Source organism: Penicillium riverlandense, assembly GCF_028828495.1.
Source record: "Penicillium riverlandense strain IBT 135883 chromosome Unknown utg000007l_segment0_segment0, whole genome shotgun sequence".
In the NCBI taxonomy this organism is placed as follows: Eukaryota; Fungi; Ascomycota; class Eurotiomycetes; order Eurotiales; family Aspergillaceae; genus Penicillium; species Penicillium riverlandense.
In genome coordinates, this window is record NW_026643198.1 from 1,246,136 (window position 1) to 1,263,689 (window position 17,554).

At 47.5% G+C, this 17,554-nt stretch overlaps 7 protein-coding genes across 7 annotated transcripts; 4 read left to right on the plus strand and 3 right to left on the minus strand.

The window, feature by feature from the left end:
• Positions 1 to 300: 300 nt before the first annotated feature.
• Positions 301 to 2,463, minus strand: N7474_008072 (uncharacterized protein; the record flags this gene model as incomplete). The annotated part of the gene is made up of 3 exons (XM_057199482.1): positions 301 to 875; positions 1,266 to 2,176; positions 2,231 to 2,463. 3 exons carry the CDS (start codon positions 2,461 to 2,463, stop codon positions 301 to 303), a joined length of 1,719 nt encoding a protein of 572 aa, XP_057050183.1.
• A 379-nt stretch (positions 2,464 to 2,842) lies between these two features.
• Positions 2,843 to 4,469, minus strand: N7474_008073 (uncharacterized protein; the record flags this gene model as incomplete). Its single annotated transcript, XM_057199483.1, has 5 exons — positions 2,843 to 2,910; positions 2,976 to 3,492; positions 3,562 to 3,792; positions 3,861 to 4,142; positions 4,209 to 4,469. The coding sequence occupies 5 exons, from the start codon at positions 4,467 to 4,469 to the stop codon at positions 2,843 to 2,845; spliced, it is 1,359 nt and encodes a 452-aa protein (XP_057050184.1).
• A 95-nt stretch (positions 4,470 to 4,564) lies between these two features.
• N7474_008074 (NAD(P)-dependent alcohol dehydrogenase) lies at positions 4,565 to 6,084 on the plus strand (the record flags this gene model as incomplete). The annotated part of the gene is made up of 3 exons (XM_057199484.1): positions 4,565 to 4,972; positions 5,060 to 5,878; positions 5,932 to 6,084. 3 exons carry the CDS (start codon positions 4,565 to 4,567, stop codon positions 6,082 to 6,084), a joined length of 1,380 nt encoding a protein of 459 aa, XP_057050185.1.
• Positions 6,085 to 6,505: 421 nt separating this feature from the next.
• N7474_008075 (amidohydrolase family protein) lies at positions 6,506 to 7,899 on the plus strand (the record flags this gene model as incomplete). The annotated part of the gene is made up of 6 exons (XM_057199485.1): positions 6,506 to 6,703; positions 6,771 to 6,834; positions 6,940 to 7,050; positions 7,104 to 7,226; positions 7,285 to 7,735; positions 7,863 to 7,899. 6 exons carry the CDS (start codon positions 6,506 to 6,508, stop codon positions 7,897 to 7,899), a joined length of 984 nt encoding a protein of 327 aa, XP_057050186.1.
• Positions 7,900 to 9,453: 1,554 nt separating this feature from the next.
• On the plus strand, positions 9,454 to 11,162 carry N7474_008076 (uncharacterized protein; the record flags this gene model as incomplete). Its single annotated transcript, XM_057199486.1, has 4 exons — positions 9,454 to 9,714; positions 9,782 to 9,877; positions 9,938 to 10,654; positions 10,710 to 11,162. The coding sequence occupies 4 exons, from the start codon at positions 9,454 to 9,456 to the stop codon at positions 11,160 to 11,162; spliced, it is 1,527 nt and encodes a 508-aa protein (XP_057050187.1).
• A 2,495-nt stretch (positions 11,163 to 13,657) lies between these two features.
• On the plus strand, positions 13,658 to 15,064 carry N7474_008077 (MFS general substrate transporter; the record flags this gene model as incomplete). The annotated part of the gene is made up of 3 exons (XM_057199487.1): positions 13,658 to 13,830; positions 13,886 to 14,259; positions 14,313 to 15,064. The coding sequence occupies 3 exons, from the start codon at positions 13,658 to 13,660 to the stop codon at positions 15,062 to 15,064; spliced, it is 1,299 nt and encodes a 432-aa protein (XP_057050188.1).
• Positions 15,065 to 15,264: 200 nt separating this feature from the next.
• N7474_008078 (CRAL-TRIO domain-containing protein) lies at positions 15,265 to 16,845 on the minus strand (the record flags this gene model as incomplete). Its single annotated transcript, XM_057199488.1, has 4 exons — positions 15,265 to 15,800; positions 15,850 to 15,949; positions 16,010 to 16,051; positions 16,108 to 16,845. The coding sequence occupies 4 exons, from the start codon at positions 16,843 to 16,845 to the stop codon at positions 15,265 to 15,267; spliced, it is 1,416 nt and encodes a 471-aa protein (XP_057050189.1).
• Between the last annotated feature and the right edge of the window lie 709 nt (positions 16,846 to 17,554).

The window sequence follows — 17,554 nt, forward strand, 5'->3', positions numbered from 1 at the left end:
ATAATTTGAAACATGATTAGCCACATTTCGAATGCCTAGTTAACTATCGGACTTTGTTTTCATCTACAGGGGCTTTACCTGCTCATATGCAACTCGGTGTAATTGTTGGAGAAAATTCTCGCTTTGCTGTAACTTGTCTCCCCCAAAAGGAACCAGAGAATGGATTGTCTCGAGCCCCTTGCGGATTGTTTCATGGATCACGGCCACATCTAGGATTATTGCCGCTCGGTGCTCAGTGGGAAGCCCTACAGCACCGAGAAGAACACATAGAGAATCGAAATTGACTGATCGGATGCTTAATTAGACTGTTTTGAAAAGGGATGCACGAATGGACGGCTTACAGTGAAAATCCCACCACCATGCACCGGTCAGATTGGCGGGGCGGTTAACACTGATCGTGTCAATCTGCTGCTGCGCTGATCTGACACATATCTGAGCACTTAGATAGGCCAGCACGCTCTCGAACTTGGACTGAGGCCGTATAACAGTACTGTTGGCGGCCGGTCCGTGCATAAGGTCGGGAAAGAGCGGTGGCCAGTGATAAGACGGATATGTGGCGCTCTCCATGGGCTGACACGGGCCAAGTAAGAGGAGGATAGTTTGGCGGTGAAGCAAAATGCGCAGTCCGAGGAACCTATTTTTAAGGACAATTTTGCATCGTTGTACCCACCAGGGTTGTGGTGAGTCTTGCTGCTCTGTGCTGTCCAAAGAGAATCGAAAGTAGTCAGGGAGAGATGCATGCCAAGATACTAGTCGTTCGTCAGCCTCTACCAAATCTATTAGCGTCTGCAATACGTTGCGCTGTGTTTCGGGTTCGACAGGTGTCTCGGATTGTCGACGAGGTGTTTGCAGCTCTTCTGTGATCTTGTCCATCACTAGGTAGAGACGGACGGTGTAGTGAATGAAGGCGTTCACCGAAGGGGTTCTATCTGGTTGTGTCTTGCCGTCGCATATGTAAATGTCGTCAACCAACCGGGGAAGTGGGGGGTTTGAGAATCTGGGGTGTAAAAGAGTTGGCTGACGACCATAGATCATGCTGGCCACCCTGACATCTCGAAACATTAGCACACATCACCAAGGAGTACGGTCTATGCGACAAGCGACATACCTGTCGAGGGAGAAACACCCCCACCAAAGGCGCCTGCCAAGCTCACGATCAAGAGGGGCTTGCGAGCAATCCCGCGAATCCAAGTGCAAGTTTAGGCATTGTGCAATCCTTGTGGCATGGCCGATAGTAAGCCAGCATTGTTTCCCCCTCATGGTACCTTGTTGATACTGTGCCATCAGCAAGAGCGTCTGCAGCATGCTGATTGAGCAGGTATTATATGTATGCGCGACAATAAAGGCGCGGGCACACCTATAAAAGGAAGTGCCGGAACCCATAGTGCTCACTAGATCGCCGCCGGGGGTTATGTTGCGGCAGAATTGGCAGCCCAGTGCAAATATCAAATTCATCGTCGCCATAGCAACTGGTTTAATGGGGCTGTCGGATGTGTACATCTTGTCGAACCGAGCCAGCGTATCCGCTTCGATTAAGAAAGGCCAGATAGGGTGGACATTAGTAAAGTACGCCTCTAGCAACTGTTTCGCAACATGTCGATGCGGTAGGCCTTGGAAAGATGGCAGGGCCAAGTATGACCGCAACGTGGCGAGATCGTCCTCGTCATCCCATGAGCCGGTAGATGAGCTGGCATTCACTTCAAGAAAGCCCTGTCTAGGGGGTAAAGCGTGGCCTACTGTGGATACAGACATCCTTAGAGGCATAGTGGAGGCCTTAACGTGCATGGCAAACCGAAGAGAATAGGAATCACTGTAGAATCCGTCCGTATCTTTCCCTTGTTGTGGCGACATGGAGTATTCCACCATTCCATCTGTTGCCGGCAGTTCCTCTGCCGTTTCCCTGGCTCCGGTCTCATTTTCGCTGGTGGGAAATGCCGATATTGGGGCGATGGGCTCGGGGGCTACAGGATTGTAGTCCTTGTTACCTTCGCCGATCTCTGTAGCAGCATCATCGTCCTGTACCAGCGCGAGAAATGGCTGTGGACCATTCGATCGACTGTGCGAGCTGTTTAGGGGCGAGGGGATTGAGCCCTGTGGATCCCTTGCTATCGCCTCTGGCTGGTTGTTTACTTGAGCTTCCAGCTCCTGGACTCTCGCTTCCAAGTTATCCACATGACTGTACAAAGTCAGGACCTATGTATCAAAAGGATTCTGAGCTACAGGGACGTACAACTGGGAGCAGATGGCCCTCTTGTACAGAGGCGGATAGACACAGTCCTGGTTGCGACCTTCACAGAACGAACAGCGCGGCCGTCTCGAGTCGCATCGGGCTTTCCGGGCCTTGCAGGTGGAACACGCCTGGTGCACCTGATTATTCAACCGATCGGCCATTGTCTTTCTTTTCGCTGGGACTGAGCGTCGAGGCGCCGGATTTGGCGGTGGTGATTTGGCGGAGTCGGACATGTCGACGGTGACCTTCACCTAATGGATGGTGGGTTGTTTGAAGAGAAGCACCAGCGCGGAAATTAAATTACGACTGAATGCACAATATCTTAATTTTTTTTCTTCTTCTTCCTGGATGCGGGGTTGTTTCCCCAGACCCAAGAGTCTGGAGACTTGGAACTTCTCCACAGACCTTTTACTGGATAGGATGCCACAAGGCGAACCACATACGGACTAGTAGTAAACTTGGGTCGTCGGACGGACCCTCCGAAAGCATTAGTGACCAATCAACAGCTGAAAATTAATTTAGTTATCGAGTAATCAGCAGTCATCATGATGACAAGCAGACTTTTCCACAGCGACCGAGCGAGGCCCCTTCCACCGTTATCAGTGCCTGAGTTTAGAGATGTTCGCTGATATCGCTGTCAGTTAGCGTAATAGTCTTGATTTGTAGAAATTCGTCAAATGCTAGGAGAGAAATATCGTCAGAGAACAGCTAGGAACCTTACAATTGGAATTATGCATCAACTCACCCCAAGGGACACCAAACCGCCCCCATCCGCTTGACCTGGTTCCTCCATGAGGAAGCTGGACTTCATCGTGCACAGTCATCGAATTGATGTGGACCGAACCACTATCGATTCTGCGCGCAATCCTTATTCCTCTCGCCACATTCTTGGTGAACACGCTGGCGGACAATCCGTATTCGTGTCCGTTCGCCAAAGCTACCCCCTCATCTTCGGACTCGAAGGCTAAGACGGCGAGTGTTGGGCCAAAGCTCTCTTCCGAGTAGAGCCGCATGGATGGCTTCACGCCAGTAAGAATTGTGGGATGTAGACTAGACCCGTTTCTTTCTAGCTTTCCAAACGCCAGTCTAGCCCCTTTGTTGATTGCGTCTTCAACAAGTGCTTCGGTTTTTATGGCTTGCTGATCAGACACGGCCCAACTGCGGGGAATCTGTGGCGCCTCGGCTGACAGTCTAGAAATCAACGTCTCGGCCACGGATTTATGAACCAGGACCGTGTCGGTTCCCATGCAGATTTGCCCATGCTGCGATGCGAGTAGTTAGTTCACATAGCATTCGGTAATCTACAGGACGAGCAATCAGTGACGTCTTACATGCCCAAATGCGCCCATCACAGCGGCCTTTGCCGCCTCCGTAAGGTCAGCATCTTCAAACACTATCAGCGGTGCCTTGCCGCCTAGCTCAAGAATGCAAGGTTTCGCATAGTCCGCAGCCTTAGCAGCAATTATCTTGCCCACAGCCGTGCTCCCTGTGAAATTCACTTTGCGCACCGCCGGGTGGCTAATAAGAGTCTCGACGATCTGCGCCGCGTCTTCTTTACGGTGCTGGATAATATTCAACACCCCGGGGGGAAGCCAGCTTCTTTCAGTAATCGGCCTATAAAGTGATGCACGCCCGGACTGAGCTCTGATGCTTTCAGAATTGCTGTATTTCCACATGAGATTGGCGTTATCACGGAGCGAAGGGCAAGAAATAGGGACGCGTTCCACGGCGCGATACCGAGTTGGACTCCGTACGGCTGCTTGACCACAAATGCCATCCTGTTGGATTCACGGCAGTGCGGTAACATTCCGTTCGTCATATTTGTGATCTGGGCAGCGAGCTCTTCGAATAAAGCGATGCCATTGTTGATGTTGATTTCCTCGACCATGAAGTCCGGAGCGGGGGTTTCTAACTGCCACACAAGTCAGTTCACGTCCCTGTTGGGTCATGTAAACATCACTAAACATCGCACACTTACCTTGATAAGCTCTGAAATCTCTTGTCGTCGATTGTGCAGGATGCGAGCAGCAGACTGTAGCAGCTTTCGTCTCTCCCATGGCGATGTCTTGGACCACGTCCCGAAAGCTCGCTGTGCGCTCTCAACAGCCGCAACGGCTAATTCTGGAGTCGCTCCATTCGCTGTGTGGACAGTCTTGCCTGATTGTCCATTAATAACAGGGAACTCTATTGCGCTGCTAACATCTTCGTTGTCTATCCAGAGAGGTTGTACGGGTGCCATATTTCTGAATATCGATGGTAGATGAGCACGGAATTGGCCAGCATTGAACTACAAGCTAGTCGGTGCCGTTTTATCTTTTTATAAGAAATTACCCCATGCGCCGTACTAATTCGTTTCGGCAGGATAGATTGCACGGCTTTCTGTACCGCACACCTTCCTACCGCGGCCGGACACCCCGTCGGAGATACGGACCGACAGCCTATGCAGAGGCAGGCATGGGAGAACGATGCTGGTTCGGCTGGATTTCTGTAGCTGATCCAATCTCATCATATCTTTACTATCCTCTCTACTTCTCGCTTCAGGCCGGTGATATTGTTTTGGGCTTTCAAAAGCGATCCAATTGTGCTCACGATATCTTTTCCCCGCCAGAGAAAATCATCAAGATGGCTGGGACTGTGGATATGCTTGTCTGCCGCGAATTAGGTGGCCCGTACGAAATTCGAAGGGTCAGATTAGGGACACTTCGCGACGACGAATTACTTGTCCGGATTATCGCAACAGGCGTTTGCCATACCGACTTTTCCTGTTGCGATGCACGTATATTTCTTCCGAAAACTTGCATATACCTAGCGAGAACTAACTGACGCTAGGGAACGACTCCAGTCCCCCTACCCCTGGTTGGTGGGCACGAAGGCGCTGGTGTTGTAGAGCGGATAGGCTCCCAAGTCGCGCATATCTCCCCCGGTGATCATGTGTTACTCAGCTTCAGCACCTGCGGGGATTGTGCTACTTGCCAAAGAAACATGCCAGCTTACTGCGCAAATATCTGGAAATTGAACTTTCTTGGGACTCGAACGGACGGCACAAAGGCGTACACAGATGCCATAGACGGGACAGAAATATCCTCGCACTTCTTCGGCCAGTCGTCGTTTGCGAAGAAGGCCATTGTCAGAGCCAGATCTGCAATTCTGGTTGCTCCAGATCTTCCGCTACAGACCTTGTGTGTTCTTGGATGCACGCTGCAGACTGGTGCTGGAACGGTCCTGAATCAACTCCAACCACGGCGAGGAAGCTCTATTGCGGTATTTGGAGCTGGTGCTGTCGGAATCGCGTCGATACTAGCCGCACGGTTGACGCCCGATATCAAAATTATTGCAGTCGATGTTTTGGCTAGTAAGCTGCAAATCGCGAAGACGCTTGGGGCACTTTACACCGTTAATTCAACGAACAAGGACCCTATTGCAGCAATCCTTGCACTGACAGGGGGCTTTGGTGTTGAGAGGGCACTGGACACAACAGGGAATCCTGAAGTTATTAAAACAATGCTGTCAGTCACCGCGCCGGATGGAATTGCTGCGTCCGTCGGGGCGCCAAAGATTGGAACAAAGATCGACATAGAGCCGGCTATCTGGATTACTCGTGGAGTAAGCTACATAGGCGTTCATCAGGGGTCTTCTCGACCTCAGGAGGTAGGCTCTATCCAAGTTTTTTGATCGTTCTATGGCGCTAATTCCAAGAATAGTTCATCCCCCGACTGATTCAGCTATGGGCAGAAGGTCATCTGCCTGTGGAGAAGATGATAACAAAGTACAACTACACCGAGATTGAGCGCGCGAAATCCGAGCTGCAAGGTGGATCATGTGTGAAGGCAGTTTTGCTCTGGGACGAGGAGTAAATATCATAATCCCAGAAATTTCATTTTTGTGTTGAATTTCATCGTAAGCATCAAACGTCGAGTAAACAGACCGATTCTCTAACCTAAAGTTAGCTTCAGCCGAACCTCTCAAGAATCTAATGCTGAACTGTAAACACGGACCAGAAAACCAAAGATCGTACGCCCTCGACCTTCTCACGTTACCGTTGACCCGCACCCCGGGCATCCCGCTACGAGAGACGGGGACGGCCTCCGGCATCCCCTCCGGCGTCTTCGGCCTCAGGGTCCGCAGTGTCCTTCACCAGCCGGCGGTGGTAGGTTAGAAGTCGGCTGCGGTGGAAAGTGGTGCGACTATATCTAGTGATGTTGCAGTGACATGGAATGATGAAATTGTGAAGCCTTGAACTGTTAAACCTTTCGCATCAAATTATTTACCTACATCATGTCTGGCCAACGGTCAATCGCCTTCGCCGGCCTCGGACGTATCGATGTCCATCACCATTGTTTCCCCAGAACTGTCCCGGAGTTGAAGTCCGAGTTTGAGGACAATTCCTACAATCTCAACTATTCCCCCTTTCCCTCCACGCCACAAGAACATATCAAGTATATGGACGAAGTTGGCATTCAGACTGCTGTGATTGTGAGTCTTGGAAAACTAACCTAGTATTAGATTTGGCTCCTAACATGATTCTGTATTTGTCCTCAAGACTCCGTCTATCAAGTCCGAGTGGCACAACGGCTACACGGCCCCCAAGTTCCTCGAACTGTGCCGTAGGTCCTTCCAGGCCCAGCTTGAATATATTTCTTTCAACCCCCTTCGATTTGGTATAGAACCTGGAACTGTAAAGGACAGGGCACTACTAACGTTATAACAAGGCTGTTTCGCTGTTCTCCCGCTGCCGCATATCCAGGAGAGCATAACCTTTATCCGCGAAGCATCCTCCGCTCCGACACCCCCGGATGGTTTCGCCGTGACCACCGCTATGGGTATATGATTACAACCTCCGTATCAGCCTCCTCCTAGCTAACGGTTCATCTAGGCCAGCGCTATCTTGGTGATCCCGCTTTTGAGCCTGTGTGGGCTGAGGTCAACAAGCTGCGAGCGGTCGTCTTCATCCATCCAGCGGACACGGTCATGCCTGAGTACCTAAACTTCGGCCCGTGTAAGTCAACAACGCAGTACTCAATAATTTAGCATGCAACTGATCTAGTTGTGTACAGTCGTCCAGGAATTCCCCTTCGACACCGCCCGCGCCATCACAAGCATCATCCACTCCAGTGTCCTCGTCCGCCAACCGGATATCCGCTTCCTCTTTTCCCACAATGGCGGAGCGTTCCCGTACCTTGCTGACAGGATCGGCCGTCAGCATCTTGACAATGTCATCACCAAGACAAACAAGGGTCTCACAATGCGCGATCTCCTGGCGACGAAGAATATTTACTTCGACACCAGCATCTCCTCCCCGATGCAGTACCCTATTATCAAAGATATCGGTATCCCGTCGAAGCGTCTGCTCTACGCAACTGACTATCCGTACACAAAGCGCGATGACAATATCACTTATTTGGACGGCTACAATGCGCCCAAGGATTCCGGTCTTTATGACGATGCGGAGATGGAAGGCATTCTTCGTGAGAATTCCCTAGAGCTGTTCCCCCGCCTTGCGAAGTTGTATGCTGCGCTTCGTTGATGTTACTACAAGCTACGAGATTTTTGTGTCTACAATTGTGCAAATTAAGACCTAAGAGGAAAGAAAATATATCTGTTTCGAGGATAACACTATAACTAATAACTCCAGTTTCTATCTGATCCTAAACCCAGTAAATGTGTTTTAAATTCTCGACTTAACATGTGCTGATCCTAGTCTCCTACTGAGATTTAACTTATCCTACAGTAACACTGGTTATGAGACACTCAATTTTTCATTTGCAGTGCATATACTAAAATTACTGACGTCTGGCAAAGTCTACTCCTGAATCAAACTCCCAAGTAGAGCAGTATAGCTAGAATCTGTATACTTGTGTTTGTAATGAATAAGTAAAGATCCTAACCCATAGTTCCTGTTATATAAAATAGGTAACAGCTTCCAACACATACTCCCATCTCGATGGTTTCTGAGCCTTCCAGCCCAGAGACCTAATGCGACCCGCAAGCCCCGGCGAATTTACGCCCCAGATAGCCGGTCCGGGATGAGGGGTTGACTGCACATCTAGCGTTTCCTACACAGAGAGGTCATCCACGGTATCGCTGTCGAAATGCCCCTTTTCAAAGCCGTCCTCAGCAACAGACTTCGTCAGGTTCTTCCAAACATCATGGCCAATTCAACAAGTAGTACCCCTCCGCATTCCAGTCTGCCTTTCCGCTCCCCTTCAGGGCTTCTTCAACGAAGAGAACATAGTACAGTTAACTGTTAGTTAATTGTGTCAAGAATTGGATACATCGTCTACCCCTCTATTTTCCCCTCATTATTTTCTGTTTTGCACTAGTCTTTATTAGTTATCTCGCCCCCTAAATTGTTGGGCATTCCCAGATTTATCTTAATCAGAGATTAATTTATTCGTGTATTGCAATTCCATAATGGGTAATCGTGCCGTCGATTTTTGACAAATTGTACTATTTCAGTATATGAGAGTGGGGCTTCCGCCGGGCAAACACGCCGAGCCGCACGGCTTACCCAACACTTGTCAACACTTGTCTCGCGGCCACACCCTCCGTCGGAGACTTATACCGATACCTACTTATCCTTTGATAGATATTAACGACTAAGTTTCGTGCTTTGAATCGTAAGAGTGTACTTACATGCTTTAAGTTTTCTCAATTAGCGATACAGAACCTTAGTGATTAAAGACGCCGTGAATCGTAGTCGGGCAAAGAATGAATGTTCTATGAACCAGGGGCAGAAACCGAAGGTTGAGAGGGGAAATTGTACTAACTTAATAGGCATATTAAAAACCAACTGCACTGTCTGTGTCGTGGAGCGATCACCGGAGCAGAGCAGAGAATACTGTGATACCCGGAGTAAATTGGTCCAATTTGCGGTGCAAACCCAAGGTCAAATGCAAAAAGCAGAGAAATGTAGGGCAGTCAAATAACCCATGAGAGGGAGCTGTAAATTACTGCTCCACAATGGTCGACACGTAGAAAGTTCGGGTATATCTTACTAGCAGAAATCCAAATATCCAATGCGAGATTAGGATAGAGGTCTAGCTCTGGCCCTGCAGATGCAGATCGGACCCTTCCTCCGCCATCCACCCCATGGGGTAGCAGCCCGGAGATCTCCAAGATATATAATCCAATTGCCGGTTGTTCTTTCATCTCTCTTTCTCTATCACGCGACTTAGATACCTGCGACGTTTATCTATACTTCTCTACCGCGAACATATTCAGCCATGAAAAGTAAGACCGCTCACTCGGCAATGGACGATAAAGATACTTACGTCGATCTCCAAGAGCATGTTATGCTTGAGGAGCTCGAGGACGGCCGTTCGTCTGGCGGGCTATTGAAATATAGCAAAAAAGGAATCTTACTTGATCCTCAACCAAGCGATTACCCGCACGATCCTCTGAACTTCTCGCATTTGGAGAAAGGTCGTGTTTTGATTGGGTTGGCATATTGGGCTTTTCTGGGAACTGCCAACCTGATTATCATCGTAAGATAAATGCATTGGCATTAACGAATATCCTACCTCCGGAGGCTGACTGGGAGACACCTGACAGACTCCTGCTTTCTTTGAAATTGCCGCAAATTACAATACCTCCCTCGAGTCTGTAGCTTACACAGTTAATGGCCCCCTCATTGCATATGGAGCTGGGGTAGGTTCCCTCTACAACGGTACAAACTCAGAGCCAGAATAATGCTAAACGAGTATACAGTGCCTTTTGTGGGTCCCCATTGGGAACCTCATAGGAGTACGGCTCTCATTTCTGATATCCGCTTTTGGAGCCGCAACATTGTCAATCTGGGCCGCTCTTGCACCTACTTTCCCCCAATTTGTTGCCGCCCGGGTTCTCGCTTCTCTCTTCTTCGCATCACCAGAGGCATATGGACCCCAGATTGTCACCGATACCTTCTTCCTACACCAGCGCGCTGCGAGCACGAGTGTCTTCACTGCATTCCAATTCTGTGGCTTTACGTTTGCCGGCTTTATTGGAGGATACGCAGCTATGAATCATGGGTGGCGTGCGCCATCATGGGCCATGGTCATCATGTCATACATTGCTTTTATGGTTGTTGCCTTCATTTTTCCAGAGACTACGTTTACTCGATCCAAGGCGTGTGAACGAGATGCAAAGCGCCGATATATCCACACTTTCAGCTTGAGTCCCGGAAGTGGTGGTGGACCACCAAAATCCTCCAGCTTGTGGAGGTCGTTTGCAGCGCCGTGGAAATACGTCTTTCACCCTACGGTTATGCTCGCCACCATATTTTTCTCGCTATTCCTGGCAACCAATGACTACCTATTAACTAGCAACTCCATCGTTTATCCAACGGTATACGGATCCACTCTAGAAGAGGTGGCTCTTACTTCGTTTGCGCCTACTACTGGCTGTCTTCTAGGAATTCTTATTGGGGGTTGGGCGAATGACAAGGTAAGTTTCCCCTGATCTTACAGCTTCAATCACATCATCAGCTAATTCATGGCAGTACGTCGCATGGCAAATGACCAGAAATACGGAGGGCGTATTTATTCCCGAGATGCGACTTTCTATGGCCATCATAACAGTCATTTTAGGCCCCGCAGGTCTCGTCCTTTTCGGAACTGCCGCCCAGTATCGTCTCCATTGGATTGTACCGCTCTTAGGAGAGCTCATGGTCAATCTAGCCTTAGTCATAGCTGGGAACATTACATATACATACATGGCCGATGTATATCAAGAACGAACTGACCAGGTGCTCGTCATGCTGAATGCTCTGAAGAACTTGTCAGCATTCGGCTTGGTCTATGCTGTTACGCCCTGGAACACTCATAGTGGCTATAGTGTTGCTTTTGGTTGCCTGGCGGTCATCTTGTTTGCTGCTCACTTGCCACTTGTTCTATTGTATTATCGGGGTGCGAAGATGCAGACTTGGGAGACCAAGAAATTTCCTGTCAAGTAGATAGATATTGTATTGCAGCCGCAATTCCGGAGATTACATTAAGGCCAGCATTGATATTAAGGCTTACTCGTACTCTGTAGCACGAGACGTTACTTCGAAAGTTGCAGTCTGCTTTTGCCTCATCCGCTTTTGAACTGATGTAATTTCTGGACAACGGAATCCCACAACTTGGGGAATTGATAAGGGGAGAACACTTTTTGTTAGGGCGAGAACAACTTATGTAATAAAAGTAATTACATAAGTAGAATAATCATGTGATCTGTATTTGGATTACAACAGCAATCATCATTCTATAGTCTATTCTTCGATAAGTCCTGGCTACCCCCCCCCCCCACCCTTTTTGTTTTGAAGCCCTGTAGTTATCTACTTCATAATGGAGCCCCCTACAGAACAGATCTTCGATTCTAAAGAGCTATTATTAGACTCTGTACGCCAGCACGCGCACTCCCAAGGCTATTCTATTGTTATTATAGGATCAAGAGCAAATGCAAACGTCTCTCTTGGCTGCGATCGTGGTAGAATTTATCATGATCGTATTAATGCGCAAGTAGGAGCAAATCGACGAATTACAACTACACGACGGACTAATTGTCCATTTCGACTATATGGCAAGCGGAATATTAATAGTGGGAAGTAGGAATTACAGGTACATTGTATAAGTCATAATCATGAAGCTAATCATAGTATGATAGCGCATCCGTCAACTCGTAGACTTAGCGAGCAGCAACTAAATAATATCCAGAATTTGTCTGAGGTTAGAGCAAAGCCCCGTGATATCTATTCTTTAATTAAACGGGAGCACCCAAATTCCCTAATTACGACTAGGGATATCTATAATGCGCGAAGCGCACTACGCAGACAGAAGATAGGTAATAGAACTCCTATTGAATTCTTACTAAAATCTTACAAGAGAACGCATAGAAATATACTTTAAATGAAGATATAGAGGGACGTATCCTCTTCTTCCTATTTACGCACCCTAAATCAATTCGATACGGTAATAAATATAATAGGGTTTTTGTGCTAGATTGCACTTATAAAACGAATCGATATCAAATGCCTTTATTGCATATTATTAGCATAAGCCCTTCGAACTCGACGTTTAGTATCGCATTCTGCTTTATGCGTAATGAACCAGAAGAGAGCTATATTTGGACTTTGAATGCGTTTTTCTCCCTTTTAGACCCTATACCTTCTGAACCTATTATTTGTACTGATCTAGACCTAGCTCTATTAGGCGCATTAAATATTGTCTGCCCTACGTACCCACATTTACTTTGTATATGGCATATTCATAAAAATGTGGTACAAAAAACAAAGGAGCACTTTTCTACAAATAAAGAGCATAAAAAATTTCTACAATTGTGGAATCTGCTAATTTATTCTACTACAGAGGATACGTATAATTCTAGGCTTCTAGAATTTGAGAAGCAATTTGAATCCCCTCCCCTTCGCTATATAAAGGAAACTTAGCTAATTCATAAAGAGATATCCACCCATTCTGGCGCATAGATCTTGATGGGGGTTCAGATTATCTTCCAATTTTGGAGCCTACAATTCCATTGCCTAAGCCTAAAAAACGGAAGAGGGAGGAAGCGCAGGCAGTTGAAATCATTAGTGAAGAGCCTATGAAGAAGAGAAAGAAGGCGCCCCCAAAGTGCTCTACATGTGGTGAAGTTGGGCATCCTCGAAGATCATGTAAATAATAAAATGAAAATTGAAATCTAAATACAGGTCACATGATTATTCTACTTATGTAATTACTTTTATTACATAAGTTGTTCTCTCCCTAACAAAAAGTGTTCTCCCCTTAGAGCCCCTCCCCTTATTAATCCCCGAGCAGACTATTGCGATTATGTCATGCTCCGTGAGCAGATCAGGGCGCTCAGCGCCGTGCTCAGTTTTACTCAGGGAGCAAGCAGTGAGCACTAAAACAGAAAAAGCAAGCCAAGACTTGCCAGACATTATCCGGTACATATGGAGAATGTTTAGAGAGGGGTCCCGAGGATAGCATCTTGTGTGCGTGTCATACTTTCAGATCGGTTTATGCTTCGAGTCTCAAATGACCAAGCAATAGACCTTGCATGTGAGTCCTTGCATGTACGGAACATATATATATTGAAAATTGGAGGCTTGTTTTCAAGGAACGTAGATGCATTTGTCTTGGGACTAACTAGCAAGTGTGTCCGCTGAGTAGCACCTGTCGGCGACCTCCGATGCTCGTCAAGCGTGCGAAAGCCACCGTCAGACGGAAAGGTTGTATACCCCATTAGTAAGGGAACAATTAAACTGTATAAGGTTAGATAGACACGGAAATTATTGTGGACGTTGCCTATAAGAACAGGTTGGATACCGGGATTTCGGCGTCCGGTTATTCAACCCCGGCCTCAATGACAGCCTCGTCCCTTCATAACTTGATTTTACTTAAAGTTGGTTGTGGAAGGTCTTACGATAGTTCTATTTCATGTTCCTCATTTTTAAATCTCTAATTGATTATGGACGAAAAAGGAAGTGGCAACTCACGGCTCAGCGGCGATCAAACCGTTCAAGCAAGCAAGAACCTCTCCATACCTAAGGCTACTGCAAACGATACTATTTCCATTCCTAATGGCGGAACAAAGGCGTGGATCCAAACTGTGGGAACATTTTTCATCTTCTTCAATACCTGGTCAGCATTTTTTCCATAACAAAACATAAAGACAGCAATGAACACATATCTTCAGGGGAATCCTCAACACATTTGGCGCATATCAAACCTACTACGAGACGGGAGACCTATTCAGGGCGTCATCTTCCACTATCTCATGGATAGGCTCGGTGCAATCCTCTTTGCTGTTAATCTTAGGGTTAATCACAGGTCCTCTCTACGACGCAGGTTACTTCCGTGTTTTGTTGTCCACGGGCTCCTTCCTAGTAATATTTGGACAAATGATGACCAGTCTGTGTCACGAATATTATCAAGTCATTCTTGCACAGGGCTTCTGCATTGGCATTGGAGTCGGACTTATCTTCATTCCTGGTGTTGCTATTCTGTCCACCTATTTTGATACAAGGTTGGCCCTTGCAAATGGGATCGCGGCCACAGGGGGCGGGTTAGGTATGTGAATTTCCAAGCTAAAATTTCATTTATAACAGTCAACTTGTGTCTAGGTGGAGTTCTGTATCCGATAATCTTCCACCGACTCATTGACCGAATTGGATTCGGCTGGACTGTACGAGCAATGGGTCTGATTGTCTTCATTACACTTCTGATTCCACTATTGGTATTTAAAATCCGAGCTCAGCCTTCCAGCAAACGGAAAATGATGGATCTTTCCGCGTTTAAAGAACCCGCATATACATTCTTCGTTCTGGGTGGAATCCTGACATTCATATCGCTTAACATTCCCTTCTTCTATATCCAGTACTTTGCGGTTACCAAGAAGGTTGCTGCCGACGAAGTGGGATTTTACCTGCTGTCGATTATTACAACAGGATCAGTCCTTGGCCGAATAGTCCCCAACATCTTCGCAAACAAAGTCGGTCCGTTCAACATCGTTTTTGTATGCACCATGATATGTGGTGCCTTGATGTTTGCACTGATTGACCTGTCCAATATGGCGGGAGTTGTGGTGGTTGCGTTGCTGTATGGGTTCTTCTCCGGGGCATTTGTCTCGCTGCCACCAACATGCTTTGTTCGCCTTTCTCCCAATAGGGCTTTGATTGGAACCAGAATGGGAATGGGGTATGCGGCCATGACAGTGGGTAATCTCATTGGAACCCCGGTGGCGGGGACAATTCTACAGGATCACGGATTCAACGCCATGTGGGTTTTTGGAGGAATTATGTCGGTTGCTGGCGGTTTGGCCATGATGATGAGTCGGAATATACTTGGTGAATGGAAGCTTTTGGCAAGTATATAGTCAAAAGGTTTTAATAAACCCACATTGAAATTAGCGGGAGGATAATCGATGCCTACCTACTGTTCCATTCACTTCTTTCTATTGCTGGGAACTTGGAAAGCTGAGCTGGATAAAGGATAGGCCGTAGTAGATTCTTAAATCAATTCAAATCACAGAAGACAAGGAAACCATGGATATTGTAGTAGATTCTAGACCAAGCTTTAAGCAGCCACTGTTGTCGATTGTTTGGTCTCCACATGGTCTGTCATAACACTCGTTTTTTCAGGCTCAGTCTCAGTCTGGGTCTGGGTCTGGGTCTGGGTCTGAGTTTCTTCAGGGTAAAAGTCAATCTTTCCCCCGGGTTTGATAACCCCGGTTCGATCAAGAATAGTACGAGAGCGTACAAAAGGGTCGAGCTCCCAATAATTCTCACGCAACTTCTTGATCACCTCATCTCGGCGATCCTTCAACCCTTCAGCCTCAGGTGTTAAGATCGATTCCGTGGTGAGGCTGAAGAGCTCATCGCCAAGTGTCTTCCTTCGCGCAAGTATTTCATCTCGTGTGTCGGTATCCTTCAGTTTGTCATTTTCCTGTGGTGCAGGTTCGACGTATTCATACTCCCAATCCTTTTCACCGCCAAGCTCCTTGATAATGTGCTCCTTGGGGACAAGTTGCTCGAGCTCCTTTGCACCGCTGATGAAGTGCACTTTGGATGCAACGACTGGGTCGAGAATTCCGTGAATAATTTTCCAGAAGCCTGGATTTGATCAGCCATAGTTATTATTTTGCAGACAAGCTGGACAAACTGGAGAAGATCCACGGTGCGTTGTAGAAAATCATCGCACCAAGGGACTCGGGATAATTCTCCTGGAAGCAGTCAACGATAAACTTGACAGGAGGAAAGTCCTAAATATGTTCAGGTCAGCTGATGGGAGGTATAATTATCAGTATGCGATGCTAACTTACCCAATTCGAAAGACTGAATGAAGTGAGATCGAAAACAATGGACTGGTTACCGCAGGAATTAGCTTTATTTTCTCCGGAAAGGTACTGTATCCACTTACCATTGTGTCTACTGGAGGAACCATGAGTAACCGAGCCGTCTCACAGCACTGGATGATGTAGTCGTTCAACCCTTTTTGGGTTTGCTCATTCGGGTTATGCAATCGCACTCGAATAATACAAATGGGACGGTTCCATTTGTCCGCACCATAGTAGTGGCCCTTTCCAGTCTGGAGCTGTAGCACAAAGCCCTCGCCATCCTTTTTCTCTGCCAAGTTCTCTGTTTGTCGTGATTTCGCCAGGTTATGCTCTTCGCCCTTGAGCAACACCTCAGTGTCTACCTTGAATTCGTTAACCCGCCAATTCAAGGCCCGGACAAATTTGATCCACGCTTTGGGAACATTCCACTTTTCTGCGCGTAAGAATCGGAGGCACAACGCGTCGGGATGATCTTGTTTGAGGATTGTCAGGTAGGCAGCTCGGAGCTCGTCGCCCGGCAGCTGGGACAGAAGCGACCCCACAGCTTTAATTTCGGTTGCATTCGCATCCAGGCTTTTCAGCGTCTTCAGCAGGTTTTCGGGGATTGCAGAAATCTCCTCTTCCGTAGGTTCGGTGCGCCGACTCAAGGAGAAAAACCGTCGAGGTCCTGTCATATTCCCGTTTGCTTCACTGCTTATCGCAGGGATGCTTGGGTCCCATGATTGCATCAAGATCCTCCAAAACTGTCCTAGCTTTTCCTTTTGTGATGCGTTGAGGTTCCCGAGCCAGCCAGCTGGGATGTCTGTGGTAGCCGCTGCCATGGTATTCACGGTCAAAAGGTAAATCAATGGAGCAACAAACAAGAATGAAGTGCCAAGGTGGGGTCTCCCGATCTTTTTAACTATTATTAAAGCTTTGAATAAGCAAACATGGGTTTGTCCATGTGATAATGTGTTCTTTTCAGCTTGCCGACCTAGGTTCCTCGGGGAAAACGCAATGCCGCAGCCTTAAGTGGGGCTACAGCAGGATCAGGGGGTCAAACCGCAGACATAGGCTTTGGGTAAAGCGATACTGCCAGGGTACTGACGTAGAACCCACAGAACCGCTGTTATTTACCCCGCAGTGTGTTTCAAAAAGGTTAAAGGAAAGGATCTTCTACCTCCTCTAGAACGCTAGACAATATACCCCACCATTACAAGGTTCATTATTGTCGTTTTGAGCTCGTGAAGCGAAAGCGGCTTGACTAAGTGGTTGTTGATCTCTGCAGTCCGCGCTAAGTGCTGCTGCATCGAGACTAAGCGATCCCCGTGACAATCAAGGTATGGGAGGAGCTGAGCGCTTGTCCCCTCCCACATTGGCGGATCTTGTTAGTAGACTCGAGGCCGTCCATGGCAAGCATCGAGATACCTACACAGCTAGGAACAATAAAGAGATCAATGGTATATGAAGAACGAGACAATCAGATACCAAGGAGATGAGACTAATGTCATTATAATCCTCAATAAGAACACGGATGCTCTTGGATTCGTT